Source organism: Malus domestica, chromosome 02 (assembly GCF_042453785.1).
Source record: "Malus domestica chromosome 02, GDT2T_hap1".
In the NCBI taxonomy this organism is placed as follows: Eukaryota; Viridiplantae; Streptophyta; class Magnoliopsida; order Rosales; family Rosaceae; genus Malus; species Malus domestica.
The window spans coordinates 5,502,719-5,527,490 of NC_091662.1; the positions used below are offsets into that span (position 1 = coordinate 5,502,719).

Here is a 24,772-nt window from a genome sequence, read left to right on the forward strand (position 1 = left end):
AACGTATTTTACATAACTTGACGTGCTTTTATTCGAGGATGAAAGATGGAAGAAAGAAGTTACATATTAACTAAACAGATTACCTTCCATAAAATTGGTCTAATAAAACTGTGTTAGTTTGGTGAACAGATTACCCTGTACAAAAGTGTATCTGCACCATAACAATCAAATGGACCTAAGACAAGAGAACAGAACAAATCGTTAATGACTGTTTCGGGAAAGAAACCTACACTTGACTGTTGGAAATGTGAGAAAGGTTGCATTTTCTTTAAATTTAGAACACCACAGAAAAAATTGTACTGGCTTCCCCACTGCTGTAGATGCTTCAGATTCCCAACAGCTGTGAAAAGATAGATCGTCCACACACGAAAGGTTCTGTCATCACTCTGGCAAGAGCCTTTTGAATCATCGAGTGACAATGATTCCGATTCTGACTAATATCCCGTTTACTGCAGAAAACTAGAGTGAGTGAACAATATTGGACAAAATATACATGATAATTGATTGGAAATAAAAATAAGGGCTCAAAAAATAAAAATTACCTCGGATAACTGGAATGTGAGAAATCTTTGGCCATTCTGGGCCGTCCTTGGTGCATCTTTCCTTGAGACGGGGACACCTTTGGATCTCTAGCTTATGTAATTTGGTTAGGCATTGCATAGCTTCGACCGTAGGCAGATACATCAGATTCTCACACCAGGAAATTTCCAACTCTGTAAGAGATGTAAGGTTGCCCAACCATTCTGGAAGAGCCTCCACACCATCGAAAGCAGAAATGGACAAAGATGTTAGAGAAGTAGAGTGTTGAATTGGCCGAGGCAGAGACTTGAGCTTAGGCCACCTGTACAATGCTAATTCTTCCAGTTTCGATGGGACCTGAAAATCTGGGAAAGAATCGAGCTCTTTGCAGAATAAATCGAGCTCCTTCCAGTTTTGGTGTGATACAAGTCAGAGAGACAATCCGAAGTATTGGACAAAAGTGATTAAGTCGAGGAAATATAGATACAAACTAGTATTTAGCGTACACTGATTCACTGCACAACAGATCCCACACCCATTTTTAACCCACCAAGTTATGAACATGGTATGAATGAGAGAGTTTGTAGCTACCTAGCATGGTGCTGTCATGGAACCTGCATTTGTGGAATCTGAACATCTGGAAATCACTCTAGGTGAACTATGGAATGGTGAAATCGTAACACAAGTTTCTTCATTCAAGCCAGTTTCTTCATTTGAGCCTTGAGTTCTTTCTGGATGCCTGGACACCTTCATTTCCAAACATTGTGTTAGTTGACATGACACAGCACAAAACCCATGCTGCAGACCAAAAAAAGTATTCATAAACCACTCACTGTTCATACATTTGTATTCATAACATGATAAAAAAAATCTAATAGAACAAGGAAATTTGAAAATACTATAGGTCAAGATAACCCACTGTGCCCATGACTGATGTCACCACACGAGTCCCATTATCACTGGAAAAAACCATGGACATACTGAAATCTGCTATTTTCGCGTCCAAGTTTTCATTGCTCTGGGATTGCTCTCCTGTCTAACTGCAATTCTCTTACTGGATTCCCTTCTTAAGTGAGCTGAAATACTAAACCAATTTATCTGTGATTAACGTATTCTAGATAACTCGACATGATTTTATTCAAGGATGAAAGATTGAAGAAAAAAGTTACATATTGACTAAACAGATTACCTTCCACAAAATTGGTCTCATAAAACTGTGTTAGTTGAGAGAACCTGCACAGAGTGAGAAGAAACACAGCCTTCTACAAAAGTGTATCTGCACCATAACAACCATGCACAACAAGCCTTAGAACATATTCGAATGCACGTTGAATGTCGTAAGTTATACAGAATGGCCACAGACTTGCAAACACTTGCAATTTTACTTCTAATTAGTAATTACTAAAAGCTTAATTTCCACAAAAGCCTAAAGTCCTACAACAACAACAACAACAACAAAGCCTTTTCCCACTAAGTGGGGTCGGCTATATGAATCCTAGAACGCCATTGCGCTCGGTTTTGTGTCATGTCCTCCGTTAGATCCAAGTACTCCAAGTCTTTTCTTAGAGTCTCTTCCAAAGTTTTCCTAGGTCTTCCTCTACCCCTTCGGCCCTGAACCTCTGTCCCGTAGTCACATCTTCGAACTGGAGCGTCAGTCGGCCTTCTTTGCACATGTCCAAATCACCGGAGCCGATTTTCTCTCATCTTTCCTACAATTCCGGCTACTCCTACTTTACCTCGGATATCCTCATTCCCAATCTTATCCTTTCTCGTGTGCCCATACATCCCACGAAGCATCCTCATCTCCGCTACACCCATTTTGTGTACGTGTTGATGCTTCACCGCCCAACATTCTGTGCCATACAACATCACTGGCCTTATTGCCGTCCTATAAAATTTTCCCTTGAGCTTCAGTGGCCTACGACGGTCACACAACACGCCGGATGCATTCTTACACTTCATCCATCCAGCTCGTATTCTATGGTTGAGATCTCCATCTAATTCTCCGTTCTCTTGCAAGATAGATCCTAGGTAGCGAAAACGGTCGCTTTTTGTGATCTTCGCTAGATTGCTCCGGTCATTAGTGTGGATAAGTATATAAATGGATAGAGATAGGAAAGCAAACACAAGATGTACGGGGTTCACCCAGATTGGCTACGTCCACGGAATAGAAGAGTTCTCATTAATTGTGAAGGGTTTACACAAGTACATAGGTTCAAGCTCTCCTTTAGTGAGTACAAGTGAATGATTTAGTACAAATGACATTAGGAAATATTGTGGGAGAATGATCTCGTAATCACGAAACTTCTAAGTATCGGAGTGTGGTGTCGTCTTGACTTGCCTTATCTGTCTCATAGGTAGATGTGGCATCTTCTCTGGAAGTACTCTTCCTCTATCCAAGGGTGGTATCTTTAACTGGTGGAGATGCACAAGGTAATGTATCAATTTCACTTGAAGCTTACTTGTAGTTTCAGGCTTGGTCAAGCGCGATACAAACCATGTAGTACGAGTCCCCCAAGTCGCCGAGCTAGGGGGTCTGCTGAAAGAGGTGACAGACAAGGTAAGCAATCAGAGCTCCGACTGATTGTTCACCTTCTCCCCATCTTGCAGCAGCATGAAGGATAAAGAGAAGAAAAATGAGAAGAGATGATATGAGATACTTTTGCTTTTGAAGAAGTAACTTTCCACAGGCTTATTCTTGAATTGAGCTGGAGGGTTTTCTGGTTTCCTCCAGAGTATAAGGCCGACTGAAGAATTTGAGGGTCAAAACAAGTCCATCAAATCTAGAGTACATTCCACCCTGCTGATATGGGATGCTTTTGCTTTTGACAGAGTAATGGATGTATCGGCACGTGTGCTGTTACGCTTGTCTCCACATGCTTCCTTGTATCCTTCGCACTTGCCCTATCTGTTCCTCAAGTAGATGCGGAATCTTCCCTGGAAACATAAGATGTTGAAGATGAGTACTCGAGAGCAATGCCAGGTAAGTAATCAGGTAAGGGGTTCCAGGCAGTCAGTTCCTGGCTGGAAGCTTGATTCCAAGTGCTGACTGATTGCTCTCTTTCTCCTTGTCTTGCAGGTAAAAACAAGGCCAAAGGAAAAGACAGGGAAAAAGCATGATATGGGATACTCTTGCTTTTAACCCTGATGATATGAGATATTCTTGCTCTAGTATAGCTTGTTTGCATAGGTATTATCGGGGGGAAGGAAAGCTGAATATTTCGAAAGGCTTCGTTGGGAGTGCCCTCTCAGATATGATGAAGGGTTGAGCATTTTTGCAGGTCTGCCTGTCTGTTGGGGATGGAGGTCGACATATATAGGAGTCTCCCTAAGAAGTAGTAATGTTATTCCTTTACCCTGCTTGGTCATAGCACGGTAGTGGGAGCGGCCAGTTTCACATGTTTTAACTCTGTCAGAGCACTTTGAGAAAGTGGTCTGTGGTATCTGGCTCTCGAGATTCGGAGAACGATGCCTCTTCGATTTTTGAGAAAGCAATCATGCTAGGGGTCTGGCTCTCGAGATTCGGAGAGCGGTGTCTCTTCGATTTTTGAGAAAGTAATCATGTTGGGAGTTTGGCTCTCGAGATTCGGAGGGCGGCGCCTCTTCGATTTTGGAGCAAGCAATCTTGTTGGGAGTGTTGTCTCGAATGTGAGTAAAGGTTGGGCATGTTTGTTAGTCTACCTTGCCACGAAGCACAAAGGTTGACACACAGGGATTTTCCAATTATCCAGCAATGGTACTGTTCCTTTACCCTCTCTTCGATTTTGAGAAAGTAGTCATGTTGGGAGTCTGGCTCTCGAGATTCGGAGGACGGTGTCTCTTCGATTTTGGAGCAAGCAATCTTGTTGGGAGTGTTTTCTCGAATGTGAGTAAAGGTTGGGCATGTTTGCTAGTCTACCTTGCCACGAAGCACATAGGTTGACAAACAGGGACTTTCCAATTATCCAGCAGTGGTACTGTTCCTTTATCCTTGTGGGTAATAATATGGTAATAATATGGTAGCTAGACCTTCAAAATTTATGTGTCTAAACTTTGTTAGTGCTACTTCTTTGCTATTCTTTTACCTTTCTTGGTCAGAGCGATGTAGTGGGAGCTGCAAGCTTCACGTGCTCAACTTTGGCAGAGAACTTTGGCAAAGTTATCTGTGGTACCCATGAGCTATTGTTGCGTGTGGGAAGTGGGTGATTGAACAGTAAGATTCATGTGCTTTCTACTTCACCAGAAGTCTTCGACAGAATGCCCATAATTTCTGCAAAGCTGAGTGTGCGTGTGACAGGTGCTGACAAGGCTAGAAAAGTAGGTGCCTCTTCGATTTCTGAGATCGGCCCTCGTGGTCTCTAAGCAGCCCAGCTTTTGAGAAAGCGAGCGCCTCTTCGATTGATTCGGAGAACGATGCCTCATCGATTTTTGAGAAAGCAATCATGCTGGGGGTCTGGCTCTCGAAGATTCGGGGAGCAGTGTCTCTTCGATTTTTGAGAAAGTAATCATGTTGGGAGTCTGGCTCTCGAGATTCGGAGGGCGGTGCCTCTTCGATTTTGGAGCAAGCAATCTTGTTGAGAGTGTTTTCTCGAATGTGAGTAAAGGTTGGGCATGTTTGCTAGTCTACCTTGCCACGAAGCACAGAGGTTGACACACAGGGACTTTCCAATTATCCAGCAGTGGTACTATTCTTTTACCCTCTCTTCGATTTTTAAGAAAGTAGTCATGTTGGGAGTCTGGCTCTCGAGATTCGGAGGACGGTGCCTCTTCGATTTTGGAGCAAGCAATCTTATTGGGAGTGTTTTCTCGAATGTGAGTAAAGGTTGGGCATGTTTGCTAGTCTACTTTGCCACGAAGCACAGAGGTTGACACACAGGGACTTTCCAATTATCCAGCAGTGGTACTATTCCTTGACCCTTGTGGGTAATAATATGGTAGCTAGACCTTCAAAATTTATGGGTCTAAACTTTGTTAGTGCTGTTTCTTTGCTATTCTTTTGCCTTTCTTGGTCAGAGCGATGTAGTGGGAGCTGCAAGCTTCACGTGCTCTACTTTGGCAGAGAACTTTGGCAAAGTTATCTGTGGTACCCATGAGCTATTGTTGCGTGTGGGAAGTGGGTGATTGAACAGTAAGATTCATGTGCTTTCTACTTCACCAGAAGTCTTCGACAGAATGCCCATAATTTCTGCAAAGCTGAGTGTGCGTGTGACAGGTGCTGACAAGGCTAGAAAAGTAGGTGCCTCTTCGATTTCTGAGATCGGCCCTCATGGTCTCTAAGCAGCCCAGCTTTTGAGAAAGCGAGCGCCTCTTCGATTGATTCGGAGAACGATGCCTCATCGATTTTTGAGAAAGCAATCATGCTAGGGGTCTGGCTCTCGAAGATTCGGGGAGCAGTGTCTCTTCGATTTTTGAGAAAGTAATCATGTTGGGAGTCTGGCTCTCGAGATTCGGAGGGCGGTGCCTCTTCGATTTTGGAGCAAGCAATCTTGTTGAGAGTGTTTTCTCGAATGTGAGTAAAGGTTGGGCATGTTTGCTAGTCTACCTTGCCACGAAGCACAGAGGTTGACACACAGGGACTTTCCAATTATCCAGCAATGGTACTGTTCCTTTACCCTCTCTTCGATTTTTAAGAAAGTAGTCATGTTGGGAGTCTGGCTCTCGAGATTCGGAGGACGGTGCCTCTTCGATTTTGGAGCAAGCAATTTTATTGGGAGTGTTTTCTCGAATGTGAGTAAAGGTTGGGCATGTTTGCTAGTCTACCTTGCCACGAAGCACAAAGGTTGACACACAGGGACTTTCCAATTATCCAGCAGTGGTACTATTCCTTTACCCTTGTGGGTAATAATATGGTAGCTAGACCTTCAAAATTTATGGGTCTAAACTTTGTTAGTGCTGTTTCTTTGCTATTCTTTTACCCTTCTTGGTCAGAGCGATGTAGTGGGAGCTGCAAGCTTCACGTGCTCAACTTTGGCAGAGAACTTTGGCAAAGTTATCTGTGGTACCCATGAGCTATTGTTGCGTGTGGGAAGTGGGTGATTGAACAGTAAGATTCATGTGTTTTCTACTTCCCCAGAAGTCTTCGACAGAATGCCCATAATTTCCGCAAAGCTGAGTGTGCGTGTGATAGGTGCTGACAAGGTTGGAAAAGTAGGTGCCTCTTCGATTTCTGAGATCGGCCCTCGTGGTCTCTGGGGAGCCCAGCTTTTGAGAAAGCGAGCGCCTCTTCGATTTCTGAGATCAGCCTTCGAGGTCTTTGAGCAGCCCAACTTTTGAGAAAGCAAACGCTTATTCGATTTCTGAGATCAACCCTCGTGATCTCTAAGCAGCCCAGCTTTTGAGAAAGCAAACGCCTCTTCGATTTCTGAGCAGGCGCCTCTTCGATTTCTGAAGCTCCGTCGAGTGCAGATTTTTATAGGGGCTGGCATTAAGTTCCAAAGCACACTTGAATCTCCACCAGTAGAAGCTTCATTCTTGCACTTCTAAGATCTTGATTTGTCCGACCTCTTCTCTCTTCAACACCTTTGAAAATGTCTGGCCCCTCCGACCGTCATTTTGACTTGAACCTTGTTCAAGAGGCAGCCCCGCCTTCTCCAGACAACATATGGCGCCCATCCTTCGTCTCCCCTACTGGTCCTCTTACCGTTGGGGATTCCGTGATGAAGAATGATGACCGCTGCGGTGGTGGCCAGGAACCTTCTCACTCCCAAAGATAACAGACTACTTTCCAAACGGTCTGATGAGTTAGCTGTTAAGGATTCGCTGGCTCTCAGTGTTCAGTGTGCAGGTTATGTGTCTAATATGGCCCAACGCCTATTTGCTCGAACCCGCCAAGTTGAATCATTGGCGGCTGAAGTGATGAGTCTCAAACAGGAGATTAGAGGGCTCAAGCATGAGAATAAACAGTTGCACCGGCTCGCACATGACTATGCTACAAACATGAAGAGGAAGCTTGACCAGATGAAGGAAACTGATGGTCAGGTTTTACTTGATCATCAGAGATTTGTGGGTTTGTTCCAAAGGCATTTATTGCCTTCGTCTTCTGGGGCTGTACCGCGTAATGAAGCTCCAAATGATCAACCTCTGATGCCTCCTCCTTCTAGGGTTCTGTCCAGTACTGAGGCTCCAAATGATCCCCATCCGGTGCCTGCTCTTTCTGGGGCTCTACCGACTGCTGAGACTTCTCCTAAGCAACCTTTGTGAAAGCTCCCTCTTGTGTGTTTATTTTGACTCATGTATATGTACATATTTATAGTTTATCGGAGATATCAATAAATAAGCTTTCCTTCATTTCAACGTATTGTGTTAAATACACCAAAGCCTTCTTCGCTAAGTTCTTTGAATTTTCTTTTGTTGAAGCTTGTATGTTGAAGCTTTCTGAGTGGAGCATGTAGGTTGGGGTAGTGTTCCCTTAATTTTCCGAGTGAGGAAAACTTCTCGGTTGGAGACTTGGAAAATCCAAGTCACTGAGTGGGATCGGCTATATGAATCTTAGAACGCCATTGTGTTGGATCCTGTGTCATGTCCTTCGTTAGATCCAAGTACTCTAAGTCTTTTCTTAGAGTCTCTTCCAAAGTTTTCCTAGGTCTTCCTCTACCCCTTCGGCCCTGAACCTCTGTCCCATAGTCGCATCTTCTAATCGGAGCATCAGTAGGCCTTCTGTGCACATGTCCAAACCACCGTAACCGATTTTCTCTCATCTTTCCTTCAATTTCGGCTACTCCTACTTTACCCCGGATATCCTCATTCCTAATCTTATCCTTTCTCGTGTGCCCACACATCCAACGAAGCATCCTCATCTCCGCTACACCCATTTTGTGTACGTGTTGATGTTTCACCGCCCAACATTCTGTGCCATACAGCATCGCCGGCCTTATTGTCGTCCTATAAAATTTTCCCTTGAGCTTCAGTGGCATACGGCGGTCACATAACACGCCGGATGCACTCTTCCACTTCATCCATCCAGCTTGTATTCTATGGTTGAGATCTCCATCTAATTCTCTGTTCTTTTGCAAGATAGATCCTAGGTAACGAAAACGGTCGCTCTTTGGTATTTCTTGATCTCCGATCCTCACCCCTAACTCGTTTTGGCCTCCATTTGCACTGAACTTGCACTCCATATATTCTGTCTTTGATCGGCTTAGGCGAAGACCTTTAGATTCCAACACTTCTCTCCAAAGGTTAAGCTTTGCATTTACCCCTTCCTGAGTTTCATCTATCAACACTATATCGTCTGCGAACAGCATACACCAAGGAATATCATCTTGAATATGTCCTGTTAACTCATCCATTACCAACGCAAAAAGGTAAGGACTTAAGGATGAGCCTTGATGTAATCCTACAGTTATGGGAAAGCTTTCGGTTTGTCCTTCATGAGTTCTTACGGCAGTCTTTGCTCCTTCATACATATCCTTTATAGCTTGGATATATGCTACTCGTACTCCTTTCTTCTCTAAAATCCTCCAAATAATGTCTCTTGGGACCCTATCATACGCTTTTTCCAAATCTATAAAGACCATGTGTAAATCCTTTTTCCCATCTCTATATCTTTCCATCAATCTTCGTAAGAGATAGATTGCCTCCATGGTTGAGCGCCCTGGCATGAACCCGAATTGGTTGTCCGAAATCCGTGTCTCTTGCCTCAATCTATGCTCAATGACTCTCTCCCAGAGCTTCATTGTATGACTCATTAGCTTAATACCCTTATAGTTCATGCAATTTTGTACGTCGCCCTTATTCTTGTAGATAGGCACCAAAGTGCTCGTTCGCCACTCATTTGACATCTTCTTCGTTTTCAAAATCCTATTGAAAAGGTCAGTGAGCCATGTTATACCTGTCTCTCCCAAAAGTTTCCACACTTCGATTGGTATATCGTCTGGGCCTATTGTTTTTTTATGCTTCATCTTCTTCAAAGCTACAACCACTTCTTCCTTCCGGATTCGACGATAAAAAGAGTAGTTTCTACACTCTTCTGAGTTACTCAACTCCCCTAAAGAAGCACTCATTTCATGTCCTTCATTGAAGAGATTATGAAAATAACCTCTCCATCTGTCTTTAACCGCGTTCTCTGTAGCAAGAACCTTTCCATCCTCATCCTTGATGCACCTCACTTGGTTTAGGTCCCTTGTCTTCTTTTCCCTTGCTCTAGATAGTTTATAGATATCCAACTCTCCTTCTTTGGTATCTAGTCGTTTATACATATCGTCGTAAGCCGCTAACTTAGCTTCTCTGACAGCTTTCTTCGCCTCTTGCTTCGCTTTTCTATACCTTTCACCATTTTCATCGGTCATCTCCTTGTATAAGGCTTTACAACATTCCTTCTTAGCCTTCACCTTTGTTTGTACCTCCTCATTCCACCACCAAGATTCCTTTTGGTGTGGGGCAAAGCCCTTGGACTCTCCTAATACCTCTTTTGCTACTTTTCGGATACAACTAGCCATGGAATCCCACATTTGGCTAGCTTCCCCCTCTCTATCCCACACACATTGGGTGATTACCTTCTCTTTGAAAATGGCTTGTTTTTCTTCTTTTAGATTCCACCATCTAGTCCTTGGGCACTTCCAAGTCTTGTTCTTTTGTCTTACTCTTTTGATATGTACATCCATCACCAACAAGCGATGTTGATTAGCCACGCTCTCTCCTGGTATAACTTTGCAATCCTTACAAGTTATACGATCCCCTTTCCTCATTAGAAGAAAATCTATTTGTGTTTTTGACGACCCACTCTTGTAGGTGATCACATGTTCTTCTCTCTTCTTAAAGAAGGTGTTGGCTAAGAAGAGATCATATGCCATTGCAAAATCCAAGATAGCTTCCCCATCCTCGTTTCTCTCCCCAAAACCATGGCCACCATGAAAACCTCCATAGTTGCCTGTCTCCCTGCCCACGTGTCCATTTAAATCTCCTCCTATAAATAACTTCTCCGTCTGAGCAATTCCTTGCACCAAGTCTCCAAGATCTTCCCAAAATTTCTCCTTCGAACTCGTATCCAACCCTACTTGAGGTGCGTACGCACTAATCACATTGATAAGTTCTTGTCCTATTACAATCTTGATTGCCATGATTCTATCTCCTACCCTCTTGACATCTACAACATCTTGTACCAAGGTCTTGTCCACGATGATGCCAACACCGTTTCTCGTTCTATTTGTGCCCGAATACCAAAGTTTAAACCCTGAGTTTTCTAGATCCTTTGCCTTACTACCAACCCACTTAGTTTCTTGTAGGCACATAATATTTATCCTTCTCCTCACCATCCTTACTACCAACCCACTTAGTTTCTTGTAGGCACATAATATTTATCCTTCTCCTCACCATAACTTCCACTACTTCCATAGATTTTCCCGTTAAGGTTCCTATATTCCACGTTCCTAAACGCATTTTGCTCTCTTGAACTCTACCCTTCTGTCCTAGCTTCTTCAGGGTCTGGGAGAGGTGAATGTCGGCTAGCCTTACCCCCATTTTATGGAGAGCCTGCTCCCAAGTCTCGAACCCGAGACCTACCGCTCATGGGCGAAGGCACTTGCCATCGCACCAAGTGCGACCAGAGTGAGTAAACAATATTGAACCAAATACACATGAATAATTGATTGGAGATAAAAATAAAAATTACCTCTGATATCTGGAATATGATAAATCTTTGGCCATTCTGGGCCACTGTTCTTGGCGCATCTTTCTGCCAGACGTTGGTGATTGGTATTTAGTCTTTGGTTACTATTATCTTTAGTAAATGGAGTAGACTTGTACTTGAAAGTTGATGACCAAATTGACAACTGCCTCCTCTTCATTTGGCTGCAATGAAATCCTAACTAGCTACCCAGCAAATGGTGTTGTCATGGAACCTGCATTTGTGGAATATGAACATCTGGAATTCACTCAAGGTGAATTATGGTATGGTGAAATCGTAACATGAGTTTCTTCATTTGAGCCTGGAGTTCCTTCTCGATGCCTAGACACCTCCATTTCCAGAAATTGTGTTAGTTGGCACATCACAAAACTCATGGTGGCTCTATGTTGGGAGGTATGCAAAGCTGCCTCTGATGCTTTCCAGACCGAATTCACATTGAACTCTCCTCGAAGCCCTTGATCCAAAATAGTTGTTCAATTCCCGTTCTGGAACTCAAGATTCACCTACTCCACTATGTGGACAAGATCATCATTTTCTATGATTGCAGGTTGGCTAGTAAAACCCTAAACATCAATTTTTTTTTTCCTTCAACCTTGCTAATTATAGTATCTGCAGACCAAATAAAGTAATCATAGATCACTCACTGCTCATAGAATTCACATTGAACTCTCCTCGAAGCCTTTGATCCTAAATAGTTGTTCAATTCCCGTTCTGGAACTCAAGATTCACCCGCTCCACTATGTGGACAAGATCATCATTTTCTATGATTGCAGGTTGGCCAGTAAAACCCTAAACATCAATTTTTTTTTCCTTCAACCTTGCTAATTATAGTATCTGCAGACCAAATAAAGTAATCAAAGATCACTCACTGCTCATAGATTTTTTTTTTTTTTTAACATGATCAAAATTCTAAGAACAGTAGAACACGAAATCTGAACATGCTCGGAATCAAGATACCTTGCTGTGCCCATGAACGATGCCACCAGAGTCTCATTGTCACTGGGAAAAACCATGGACAGACCAAAATCTGCTATTTTGCATCCAAGTTTTAATTCAGGAGAATGTTGGCAGTCTTTACATCTCTATGCACAATACTGGATTGTGAATATATAGTAGCACAAAAAATAACACTAAGCACCTATCTAACGCAATATCTAATGCCATCCAAAGTCTCATTTCCCAAGTTTATGTGAGCTCCTATCTGCTTCTGCAACCATTAACGTGACACTTCAATATTTTGAAACCCTCTGTTGGAGGACAATGCTATGTAAAATATAGAATTACATACCTGATCAGAGATATTCTTTTAGGTTTTCATTAGGCATGTACTTGTATATAAGTGCCAACTTGTCAGTATCACACAGTATCCAATAAACGAGGCCAAGTTTCTATGATGGATTCTCATCGGGAGCTCAACCTGCAGCCACAAGGAACTCATCAATCTCTAACCAAAGAGACAAGGCATTTAACTTGCATCCAAGGAATTAAATTCAAACTGTCAAACCTCTGTTTGGAACTCCCTAGCTGAGCTAGCTCCTTGAGATGACGATGTAGAACCACAACTTGAGTGCCATATTTCAACTAGCCATGGTATACAATCCCAAATCCTCCTTTCCCGATTTCCGTTTTAAAGATTTCGGTGATTTCTAAAACCTCGTCATAAGTGAACTAGGACTTCTGATGCTACAGGAGTTTTGTTACGTGTTTCTCCATCTGCAGCTCAAGTAGACAAAAAGATATGAGTTCAGACTAACTGGTTAGGAATACCACTACACCATAGTAGGAGCGCCGGTTCTAATTGAATTAAGTATCAAAAAGATATGAGTTCAGACTAACTGGTTAGGAATACCACAACACCATTTGCTTTGGTTAAAGAAAATGCTAACCTATTCGGTGCTCTCCATGAATGAAACTTGCACAGAGCAGTAGGACAAGGAAATCAATTGAGATCATCTTCTCTCTTTGTCTCACTGCAGCCTATGAACTACCTGGTATTTATTATGCGTGACAATGTTCTGACCAAAAAAGCAGAAAAACGTATATGACAGTGTGGATTTGTACCTTATGCTGCACAACTTTACATGAAATCATTCTAGGTGAAATCGTAATATGAGTTTCTTCATTTTAGACTGGAGTTCTTTGTTGATGCGTAGACACCTCTATTCCATACATTGTGTTAGTTGGCACAGCACAAAACCCATGGTGGCTCTATGTTGGCAGGTGATAGTTGTGCATGCCATTGCTGTCTCTAAAGCTTTCCAGACTGAATTCACATCGAACTCTCCTCGAATCATTCGATACAAAATAGTTGTTAAATCCCATTCTGGAACTCAGGGTTCACCCACTGCACTATGTGGACAAAATCATCACTTTCTATGATTGCAGGTTGGCCAGTAAAACAGTAAAAATCAATTTTTTTAATGCAACCCTTGATAACTATAGTACCTGCAGACCAAAAAATGTAATCACAAATAAACCACTCACTGTTCATACATTTGTGTTTATAACATGATAAAAAATCTAATAGCACATGGAAATTTGAACATACTCTTGATCAAGATAACCTGCTCTGCCCATGACCGATGTCACCACACAAGTCTCATTATCACTGGAAAAAAAACCATGGACAGACCGAAATCTGCTATTTTGTGCATCTAAGTTTCCGTTATGCTGTGCTTGCTCTCCCCTCCTAATGCAATTCTCTTACTGGAATCCCTTCTTAAGTGAGCTGAAATACAAATCCAATTTTATCTGTGATTAATGTATTCTAGATAACTTGACATGGTTTCATTCAAGGATGAATGCTTTGAACAAAGAAGTTACATATTGACAAAACAGATTACCTTCCATAAAATTGGTCTAATAAAACTCTGTGAGTTGAGAGGACGTGCACACAGTGAGAAGAAGCACAACCTTGTACAAAAGTGCATCTGCACCATAACAAGTAAAAACCATGCGCAACATGCCTTAGAACATATTTGCAAACCAAATGGAACTAAGACAAGAGAAGAGAACAAATCATGAATTACAGTTTCGGGAAAGAAACCTACACTTGACTGTGGGAAATGCGAGAAATCTTGGGCTTGTTTGAATTTAGAACGCAATAGTAAAATTTGGATTGGCTTCCCTACTGCAGATAGATAGTTGAGATTCCCACAACGGTGAATAGATAGATGGTGGATTCATGAAAGGTTCCGTCATCACTCTGGTAAGAGCCTTTTCAATCATCAAGTGACAATCATCTAATTCTGCAGAAAACGAGAGTGGATGAAGAATTTTGAACAAAATATACATGGATAATTGATTGGCCCCAAAAATAAAACTTACCTCAGATCTGGAATGTGATAAATCTTTGGCCATTCTGGGCCGCTGGCCAAAAATAAATCTTTGGCGCATCTTTCTGCCAGACGGGGACACCCATGAATCACTAGATTATGTAATTTGGTTAGGCGTTGCGTAGCTTCGACCGTAGGCAGATACATCAGGTCCTTGCAGTACCAAATTCCCAACTTAGTAAGAGATGTGAGGTTGCCCAACCACTCTGGAAGAGCCTCCAGACCATCGAAATCCCAAATTTCCAACTTAGTTAGAGAAGCAGAGTGTTGAATTTGCTGAGGCAGAGACTTGAGCTTAGGCCACCCCTTCAATTTTAATTCTTCAAGTTTCGATGGGACCTGAAAATCAGGGAAAGAATCGAGCTCTTGGCAGAAGGCACCGATCGACAACACTTCCAAACGAGATAGAGAGTGCAGCCCCTTGGGCAAATATTGTAATTTCCCACAATTACATAATTCCAAACGAGATAGAGATTGCAAGCTGGACACATTGTGATCCGCCAGAGATATCAAATTGGAGCAATTACTGACCCTTAATTCGGTAAGAGATGTGCAGTATGCAAGCCCACTCGGTAGACTTATTAATCCATCACATCGATAAATAATGAACTCAGTGAGGGACGTGAGGTTGTCTAAACTGGGAATAGCCTCTAGATTAGGGCATTCACTGACGCACAAACAGGTAAGAGATGTGCAGTATGCAAGCCCACTCGGTAGACTTATTAATCCATCACATCTCCTAATTTCTAAATTAGTGAGGGACGTGAGGTTGTCTAAACTGGGAATAGCCTCTAGATTAGGACAATCCCGTATTTCCATCTTCTCAAGAGAGACGGGGGTTTGTAGCCCATGACCCGACAAAGTCCTCAAATTTCGACAATCCCGGATACACAGTGTGCGAAGACTAGTACAGGAAGGGAGCCCACTCAGTATACTTGTGAATCCATCACATTCCCAAATAATCAAATCAGTGAGGGACGTGAGGTTGTCTAAACTGGGAATATCCTCTAGATTACAGCAATAGCTGACATCCAAACGGGTAAGAGATGTGCAGTATGCAAGCCCACTCGAAAGACTTATTAATCCATCACATCCCCTAATAATCAACTCAGTGAGGGACGTGAGGTTGTCTAAACTGGGAATATCCTCTAGATTACAGCAATAGCTGACATCCAAATGGGTAAGAGATGTGCAGTATGCAAGCCCACTCGAAAGACTTATTAATCCACCACATCCCCTAATAATCAACTCAGTGAGGGACGTGAGGTTGTCTAAACTGGGAATAGCCTTTAGATTAGGGCAATCCCATATTTCCATCTTCTCAAGAGAGACGGGGGTTTGTAGCCCATGACCTGACAAAGTCCTCAAATTTGGACAATGCCGAATACTTAGTGTGCGAAGACTGGTACAAGAATGGAGCCCACTCAGTATACTTGTAAATCCATTGCAATTTTCAATAAACAAATCACGGAGGGATGTGCAACCGTTTAAAGACAACTCCTCCACCTGCTGTTGTTGTTGTAGGTTTTCCGACTCCTCAAGAGACGTACATTTTTTAATAACCAATTTGCAGAGTGAGGGCAGACTGTGAATTGAAGTGCATCTTAGCTTTGGGCAACCAACTATTTTGAACTCCTGAAGAGATTGGGATGGTGAAATTTGGAAGGATTCTAGATTGCTGCAATCCTCAATTTCCACCGTCTCAAGTGATGGGCAATATTCTAACCCACAACACAAGCTCGAAAATTTCTCACAGCTCATAATTCTCAATTTACGGAGGGATGTGCAACCGTTTAAAGACAAGTCCTCCACCTGCTGATGTTGTTGTAGGTTTTCCGACTCCTTAAGAGACGTACATTTTTCAATAACCAATTTGCGGAGTGAAGGCAGACTGTGAATTGAAGTGCATCTTAGCTTTGGGCAACCAACTATTTTCAACTCCTGAAGAGATTGGGATGGTGAAATTTGGAAGGATTCTAGATTGCTGCAATCCTTAATTTCCACCGTCTCAAGTGATGGGCAATATTCTAACCCACAACACAAGCTCGACAATTTCTCACAGCTCATAATTCTCAATTGACGGAGATTGGTTACTTGACAATTTCTCATCATCCAAGATGCAAATTTAGTACCCTTGAATTCCTCAATCGTCAAGCTTTTTAAGTTGGGGTGTGGTTGAAGCCCTTCAAGAATATCCTCGTCAAGAAAATTGCCATTTCTTTCTTTCCCCCATTTTAATATCAATTTTTGTAAGTATGCTTTTTCCACTAATTTTGATTTCATTGCTTCTTCCTTGTCTCTCACATATTCCAATGCTCCAATAACTAGTTTCCCTTTCAATTCATTTAACCCGCCCAGCTCATCAAGTCTATGACGCCTATCTTCATCCAAATTAAAGGAAGGTAGCGTTTGAAGATGAGTCAATCTTGTCATCCCAAATGGAACTTCCACATTATTGTCGAAATAAACATGTCTCAAGTTGATCAAATTTTCCATTTCCCTAGGAAACGTTTTAAGAGCCCACATCCTTGACATTCTTAACGTTTGAAGATTATACAGCTTGCCAACAGATTTAGGGAGTTCTTTCATTTCTGTCTCGGAAATGTTGAGATACCTCAAGCGTTTCAACTTTCCAATTGAACTGGGCAACTCCTCTATTTCAACACGGAATAAATTCAACGTTCGTAAAGCTCTAAACTTTTGGAAGATGTTACTGAACTCAAAGCGTCGTGGAGGAAACAACGACCGCAATCTCCTTTGTGGAAATCTGTCGAGTGTTGTGGAAGAAATTCGGGCAACATGTTGAATCTCATCAAGTGCTCCAACATCCATCTGATCCAAGTCTCGTGTCAAGCTTTCAAATTTGAATACTTTCTCAGCAAGATCATGCACAAGATCGTGCATCGTGCATATGGTATACCCATGGTCATCTTCTCTTTCTCTTCTATGTGCATACTCATGGTTTCTAGCATCTTGAAATAAAGAGTTTTGCAATAGAATATTAAAATGTTCATTACCTTTATCCTCCATGGGAGAAGAATGGAGATATCCTTGAGCCATCCAAAGTTGGACCAAGTCATCTTTGTCAATTTCACAATCTTTTTCAAACATTGAGCAATATGCAAAACATTGCTTCAATGATGGCTCTCTTAAATTATCAAAACTCAACTTCAAGATCGACATGATTTGGTCATCTCCATCTCGTAATTCCCATATTTTACTTTCTAGAATTGACGACCATTCCTGTGAACGCATCAAGCTTCCTAAAACCTGTTGATACATAAGATAATTAGTTTCTATATGTTTTACAATATAAAAAGCTCATTAGCAAAATAATAACAGTGCCAAATTATAGTTTTATTGAATTTTGACTATAGTTATTGGCAAGATAAAGACGCATTGAACTCAACTTTGTTTTGTATCGATGAATAGTCAAAGACTGCTCTTGTTAGAAGAGAAATACAAAAGGGACTTTCTAGCCAAGTAAGAATTGGTCTCAGAATTAATTGAAAGATACTTTATTAGATCAGTTAAATATAAGTTTTAACTTCTTTTTTTTTTAGTACCTCAATATATTTTTACACTAAAGGGATGGAGAGTTCGGCTAAACTACACAACAGACAATTTAATTTGGTATCGAATTCGTCATCCACAAGATTTGAACCTAAGGTCTCTTACTTCCAAGTGAAGAGGAATACTTGATACTGTAGTACTAAGAGGCTATAAGTGTCAATTAGATACTTAAGATAACTGAGTAATTGAATGGTTCGTAACAATGCACTAGGAAGGTAGTATTTTGAAGGAGTGCTTTGATCCACATTTTCTAGAGTGTTTACATGTATATATAAGGTTAAGATTCAGAGACACTCATTTTTGAAACATATTTTAACATAAGTTTTCGTGGCTTTCATTCTGTAATTTTTTTTTCAAGGATCTCAATCATTTATATTTCAATTAATCATTCATAGATCTTTCGTGTAAAAAATTAGACAATTCCAAACTCATTTTGACATTTATTTGTAGTGAAGAAAAAAGCCGCTACAATTCTACAAAGATACACTAAATTTACGCAGTCGTGCGATAAGTGAACTATTCTTTCGCCTTTTACTAAAGAAACACTAAATTTGATCCAATGGTCATATGACTTCAGATTTGGATGATTTTTTTTTATATAGATGATATTTTAGGGAAGACGTAAAATATAAGATGGTTAGATCGTTGAAATACATTACACACACACAATATATATATAGGCCCCCTAAGGGAAGGGATCCTTTTTTTTTTAAAAAAAATGGACACTCTTTTGACTGTTAGATTTAGCTTTAATGAAATTATGTGGTTGAGATTAAATCACAGGCCACAGAATTTCATTAAAGCCAAATCTAATGGTCAAGAGGGTGTCCCCATTTTTTAAAACTTACAAGAAATGTGAACTACGAATGACTTGAGAAATTTTAAAACTTACAAGAAATGTGAACTACGAATGACTTAATCTCGTCTTTGAGTACATGAGACATAAAGGTTAGATGCATCCATGTGATAAAAGAGAAGTTACTACGTTATTGACCTGTTGGTTTGTTTTTTGCCATGTCTTAGAAATGAGACATGACAGTTAGGTAGGTACATTCTAAAGTCACATGTCGGTCCTGTAGAAATCTCCGAATGGGATTCTACTAAGTACAAATTCTTTATAGAGGAAGCTAGCAATGTACGTCTTGGACACATTCCTATTGCGACCCATTTTTGTGTGTAATTAATGTCGCATATTACAAACTTATTTCTAAACCACTCATTCATCGTTCAAGACCCAAGAAGTTTTTATTCCCATTCGATTGATTGATTTAACATGGGATATGGGATAGATGTTATAGAAACCAACCACTTGAATCATATTTTACAGATCACATGATGTGTTAGCTCATGGTTGGATTCATTCTTTAAAGAGTGGTGATATTCCCACCCCGGTGTCTTATTTCCCCACCCACCATTTAATGAAAATGTTAATAACATATTTATCCTTTTAAAAGAAGACTCTTAAACCCCTATTTAATTCAGTAATAAAATCTTGAAAAAACAAAAAATAATTTAAAATAATAAATAAATAATGGTAGATGGGGTGTGATATCTTTGGTGGAAAGAGGTTGGGAAAGATTTGGGTTAGAATCGACGGAAAGGTTGGAGGAATGAATGGGCGTGTGCTAGACGAAGGCGAGAAACTTCAATGGACAAAAAAGAGAATTGAGTGTGAGATCTGCGGTTTTGACAAAATAGGAGGAAGAAGAGTGGTTTGGGGGTCCGAGGTCTCTGCAGGACGACGATAGGTGTGAAGGAGATGATGAATGTCTAGGTCTTAGGTCTTGCATTTTCTTTCATTTTTTTCTATTTTTATTTATTTATTTATAATATTATTTAAAAATATATTAGAGTTATTTAAAAAAATATATTATGGTTATTTTGGGAATAATGGTGGGTGGGGAAATAACATTTTACTTTTTTAATTTTTTTATGATGGGTGGGATTATCATGTGGGTGGGAAAATAGGACATTAGGGTGGGTCTAATAACACTCTTCTTTAAATCATTAAATAAACAATCCAACCATCAATCGCTACATCATAGGATCTAAATACGGTCTCCTACTACCTATCTTAAATTGCAACAAAACTTGATACGGAAAACAGTTTGTTTTATAATCGTTATCGATTAGCATCATCTTTCTCTATGATTAAAACAGTTCGGCTTTAATGACACTAGGACCAAATCTTAAAATCGTTATCAATTAGCATCATCTTTCTCCTGAACCCCAATCATCAAGAAAATAGTGGTAATTACTGTTAGATCTTAATCCAACAATATAAAAAGGGAACTATTATCTGCACTCCACAAATTTCATTATACACTCCTCACAAGTGTATTTTTCTTTTTAATTATAAAAAACTTGGAGTGCAAAATGAGATTTTTGGAATGATAATAACAATTCCCTATAAAAAAAATCACAACAAAAAAATGAACTAAGCACTAATAGTTAGTTTAAGATCGAACGGCGGATGACCATGCATGGTCACTAGGCTCTTGGAGAACAATTATATTGGGTTTGATATGGTCTCTTCTGTTTGTGGTTAATTCGCTATTCAATCGTATTGACTTCAAACCTCTGTCGCTCAGAGAAATAGAGGAAAGAAATCGAGCAAAATTTCAAAGCCAATTCTATGTTTGTCTCCTCTAAGAAATTTATAGTAATATTGTTGATGTAATTAAATTACTCCATATTTGTATAGTTTATAATTTAACATTTGTTTATACGACTGTATGCATAACGTTTTTCTATTCCTCACCCTTTTCTTTTCCTTTTTGTTTTTACTTTCTTTTCGTCTTCTTTCTCCTTCGTTTTGTTCTAAAACATTTTCTTGATTAGAATTTATTGCATCATGAAATCTTCTTCATTTTTTTGTGGTTTGCTAGTTATCTTTTTAGTTTTTTTACCTCACGCATCATCTATTTTGTATTTTATTCAATTTTTTCCTCATGGATTATCTACCTGTGATGTAGGTCTCCTAATTTTTTTTCTTTTATGGAAGGTTTCCTCTACTTAGCATGTTATTTATCTACCTATAACACATGATTTTTTTAAAGGAGACTTTGGATGTGGTCCTTAGTTATGAATATTCTTTGATTGAAATCTTGTTGGTTTTTAATTTTTGATCGAGATCATTGAAATTAATGTGATAATTTATTTCTTTTTACGTTACTATATTATTTTAAATTATAAATTAGAAATTTTAGTTGTTTATATAAATGAGATTTTAAATAAATAAAAAACATAATTTGTGGGATTAAAAATATAAATATACTATTGTGTGTGTGTATACATGGGTTCATTCATCAAAATTAACCAAAAACTTTATTGTATCAAAACATGGGTACATTCTTCAAAAATCACAAAAAAAAAGATATTAGTTTAATAACATTAGTAAATTTCTTCGATTAAACTTGACATGGATACATTTTAAAATCAAAGAAAAAAGAATATACCCATATAAGTTTAAAAATGGATTAGAAAAAAAATTGAATAGATTTTATATAAAAAAAGGGTACATTTTACATATAAAAATTGGTATATTTAAGAATGAGTACATTTTAAGATTAAAAAGTTTTACATGAATGGGTACATATAATTAGCATTGGTACATTTAGCAAAATAAAAAGTACAAATAAAAATATATATATGGGTACAAATACAAATAAACTTTAAAAAATATGGGTACAAAAAGAAATTAATATATGGGTACAAATTAAAACTGAAAAGAAAATTGGTACAAGTTAAAAAAAATTACAACTTAAAAATGGTAACAAACTAAAACTAAAAATATATGATAAAAAATTTAGTCATAAATATAAATATACTAATTGTAACATTTTTAACAATAAATGAATATATTTAGAAATAAAAAAATATTTTATTATTGAAATAATTAATGATGTTATTAATACCCAAAAACCTTTAAAATTTTGAAAATGAATAGGATTTTAATCAATAAAGTGGCAAAATGAAAGATGAAAATCTAATTTCTTTTTTTTTTTTTAATCTACTTCTGTCACAGACTCACAGGTTTCCTAGATAAATGTATGTTTGAATTTGGATAAATAATTAAAATTTAAAATTATGTAACTAATGCATTATTTAGGAGTTCAATTATCTGCTATTTTTTTAAGGTGAAATAGGAGTAAAAAGTAGTAGTTCCAACAAAAAAACATAATTGGACTCCCTAAAATGCAGCCTATGATTTCGGGCTTCTATCTAAAAACCCTAATATAATAATATATGAATGCATACCTTTGCCGCCAATGGTAGACCAGCACACTTTTTAGCTATGGCCCTTCCAATGCACTCTTTATCTGAATCTAGAGAAGATGGTAGTGCTTCACCCTTTAATACAGACCAACAATCCTCCTCCGATAGGCCCTCCAAATCACACCTCGGCATTGTCTCAATGATTGGCATTGTCTCAAAGATTGATGCAACATTAGCACTACGGGTAGTAACAATGGCAATGCTTCCGGGACCAGAATTGAGTTTCGACAAACAATCCATAAACTCCCTCCAAAAATTCATCTCTTCGTTCCAAACATCATCGATTATCAGAATATACCTATTGTCTTTCAACTTTTCTGCGAGCTCCTTCAGCAATGCTTCCCGAGCTGTAAGTCCTGCCTTCGTTGGGTCAAGGGATTCTAACATCCGATTTAGAATCGAATTAACCTCAAAAGTGTCGGATACACACACCCATATTTTTTCAACAAAAGGCGTACAAATAGCATCATCATTGAATATTGATTTTGCCAAAGTCGTCTTTCCGAGTCCTCCGATTCCCACAACGGTCATAACCGAAAGGTTCTTTTCCTGAGTCTTGGACATCAAGATTTTAATGATATCCGACACAATTTCCTCCCTTCCAATGATCTTGTCATTCTGACAGAATCTCGAGTCAGTTTCTCTGTTCCTCATAATTGGAGGAGGGGTATGATCTACTGGCCTTACAGCTAAGCCAATGGAAGGTGCCTCACTCTTGAGACCCGCCAGGGACGCATTGATGTTCTTAATCTTGTGTGCCATCTTTTGACGAAATAAAATGGGATTGGAGGGCGAAAAGAAGTTAAGTACCTTCTTCTTCATGTGGTTTTCAATTTCTACTTTACGCCGGAGAACTTCGTAGTTGATGTCCTCCAAGACGTCATCAGCATCATGAGCCACGTCTTTCAGTTTCTTGACCCAGTTTCTGACTGCCACGCTCCGATCCTGTGGTTTGTGGGCAACATCGCCTAAGTACTCTTGAATCTCAAGTGACGATTGACGAAGCTTAGTTAGCTCTTTATTGAATCCTCGGAAAAGACCAATTTCTTGAGCAGCAAGTGAACCGACCGACTTCAGTATTCCCTCCACCGGATAAGTGATGATACCTTGTAGCACATCCATACTCGCGCGACAAAGGGAGATTAGAGAGTAGAAGGCAGAGAACTGAGAGAAAGCCAAGGAAGGACACAAGAAGAGCGAATAAGTTGAATGAAAGGCTTAACAATAATTCAAGAAAATGTAGTATAATAAGAAGAAAGGACCCTTATAATTGACGCCACTTTACAGCTGTGAGCGTGAACATAATGTTCAAGAGTGGAGTGTGGTCCAGCAATATAAACCCATCTTGTCAGCAAAGATTCTTTCTAAACAACTTTAGTCAATAGTGGAGGCCGACTTTAATAAAGTAATGAGGATTTAATATAAAAGATGAAAATGAGGTCTTGTTATTTAGTATTACGATTTAAGAGAAGTTTTAGGTTCGATTCTTGTTAAAGGTAAAGTTGAATCACATTATTACTAAGCTCATACCATTCTTTTTAGTTTGGATAATATTGTTTGTTTATAAATAAATAAATAAAATATAAACCCATCTTATTAGCAAATGTGCTCTAAAAATTAATTACCTAGCATTATTCATATAAAAGATAAAAGATGACAACTTTCACTTAGAAATTATTGAAAATACACTAAAACCTAAAGATGCTGATTCAACATGATAAACAACAGAATTCGGGCTAAAATGCTCATATATCACAACAAAGCAGTGAATTAAATTTGTGATTTTTCTGAAAAGCCGGTTCAATACATAAAACAACCAGAATCCTCCTTGAGAGCAGCGTGGGCAAGTTCTTGAGCCACGGCTTTACCTACTGAAATCTTTCTCCTAACAAGTGAGACGCCGGGTAACTTGTCACGCATCCAAGGCCATCTTGAGCCCTTCATTGAACCCCACCAACATAACGTCCGACTCTGTTCTAATCAAACATGGGCCCCACACGTCCCCACATGGCACATCCCCTGACCCCCGTCTTCCTCAATTTCCCTCCAAGAAAGTTACACGGACATCAACATTCAAGCTGTAGTTTCATCATCCTTCCAACACGCAATATTTTAGTATGCGCATCGAATATTTTGAATTTGATTAGTTTTAGAGACTAAGCTAAATTAAGTTAAAATAAACTAAACTGAACTACTACGGTAATACATGTAATGCAATGTCACATTAAGAAACAGAATAATTAAGAAAAGGGAAAATGAAAATGCAATTACTTTGCTTTTAAATCAACATAAACTTTTTTCTCAAATAATTCAAGAAAATGTGGATAAGAAGATGAGAGCAACATATAAAGATGATAGGACCCTTATAATTGATGCCACTTTACACCTGTGAACTTGATTTGGTGAGACTGAGCACTTTTCTAACCGTAGTGGAGGCATAACATGGCAAAAAAGTGTAAAGCAG

At 39.4% G+C, this 24,772-nt stretch overlaps 1 protein-coding gene across 4 annotated transcripts in view; it reads right to left on the reverse strand.

Annotated features, from left to right (window-relative positions):
- The window catches only part of LOC103406797 (putative disease resistance protein RGA3), a 46,696-nt gene extending 22,930 nt beyond the window's left edge, over positions 1-23,766 (reverse strand). For 3 of the 4 annotated variants that reach the window (XM_070806867.1, XM_070806865.1, XM_029088145.2), the window contains exons 1-16: positions 22,291-23,766; positions 14,450-17,727; positions 14,173-14,370; positions 13,966-14,052; positions 13,671-13,850; positions 13,009-13,567; positions 12,627-12,835; positions 12,411-12,539; positions 12,080-12,329; positions 11,767-11,956; positions 1,709-1,795; positions 1,439-1,595; positions 1,111-1,266; positions 543-924; positions 231-449; positions 84-151 (exon numbers count right to left, since the gene is read on the reverse strand). In XM_070806867.1, coding sequence (XP_070662968.1) covers positions 14,361-14,370; positions 14,450-17,727; positions 22,291-23,430 — 4,428 coding nt within the window. In that variant the 5' untranslated portion in view covers positions 23,431-23,766 and the 3' untranslated portion in view covers positions 84-151; positions 231-449; positions 543-924; ... (9 more) ...; positions 13,966-14,052; positions 14,173-14,360. The remainder of the gene's footprint in view (positions 1-83; positions 152-230; positions 450-542; positions 925-1,110; positions 1,267-1,438; positions 1,596-1,708; positions 1,796-11,766; positions 11,957-12,079; positions 12,330-12,410; positions 12,540-12,626; positions 12,836-13,008; positions 13,568-13,670; positions 13,851-13,965; positions 14,053-14,172; positions 14,371-14,449; positions 17,728-22,290) is intronic. The other variant, XM_070806864.1, reaches the window with a different exon arrangement.
- Positions 23,767-24,772: the final 1,006 nt, after the last annotated feature.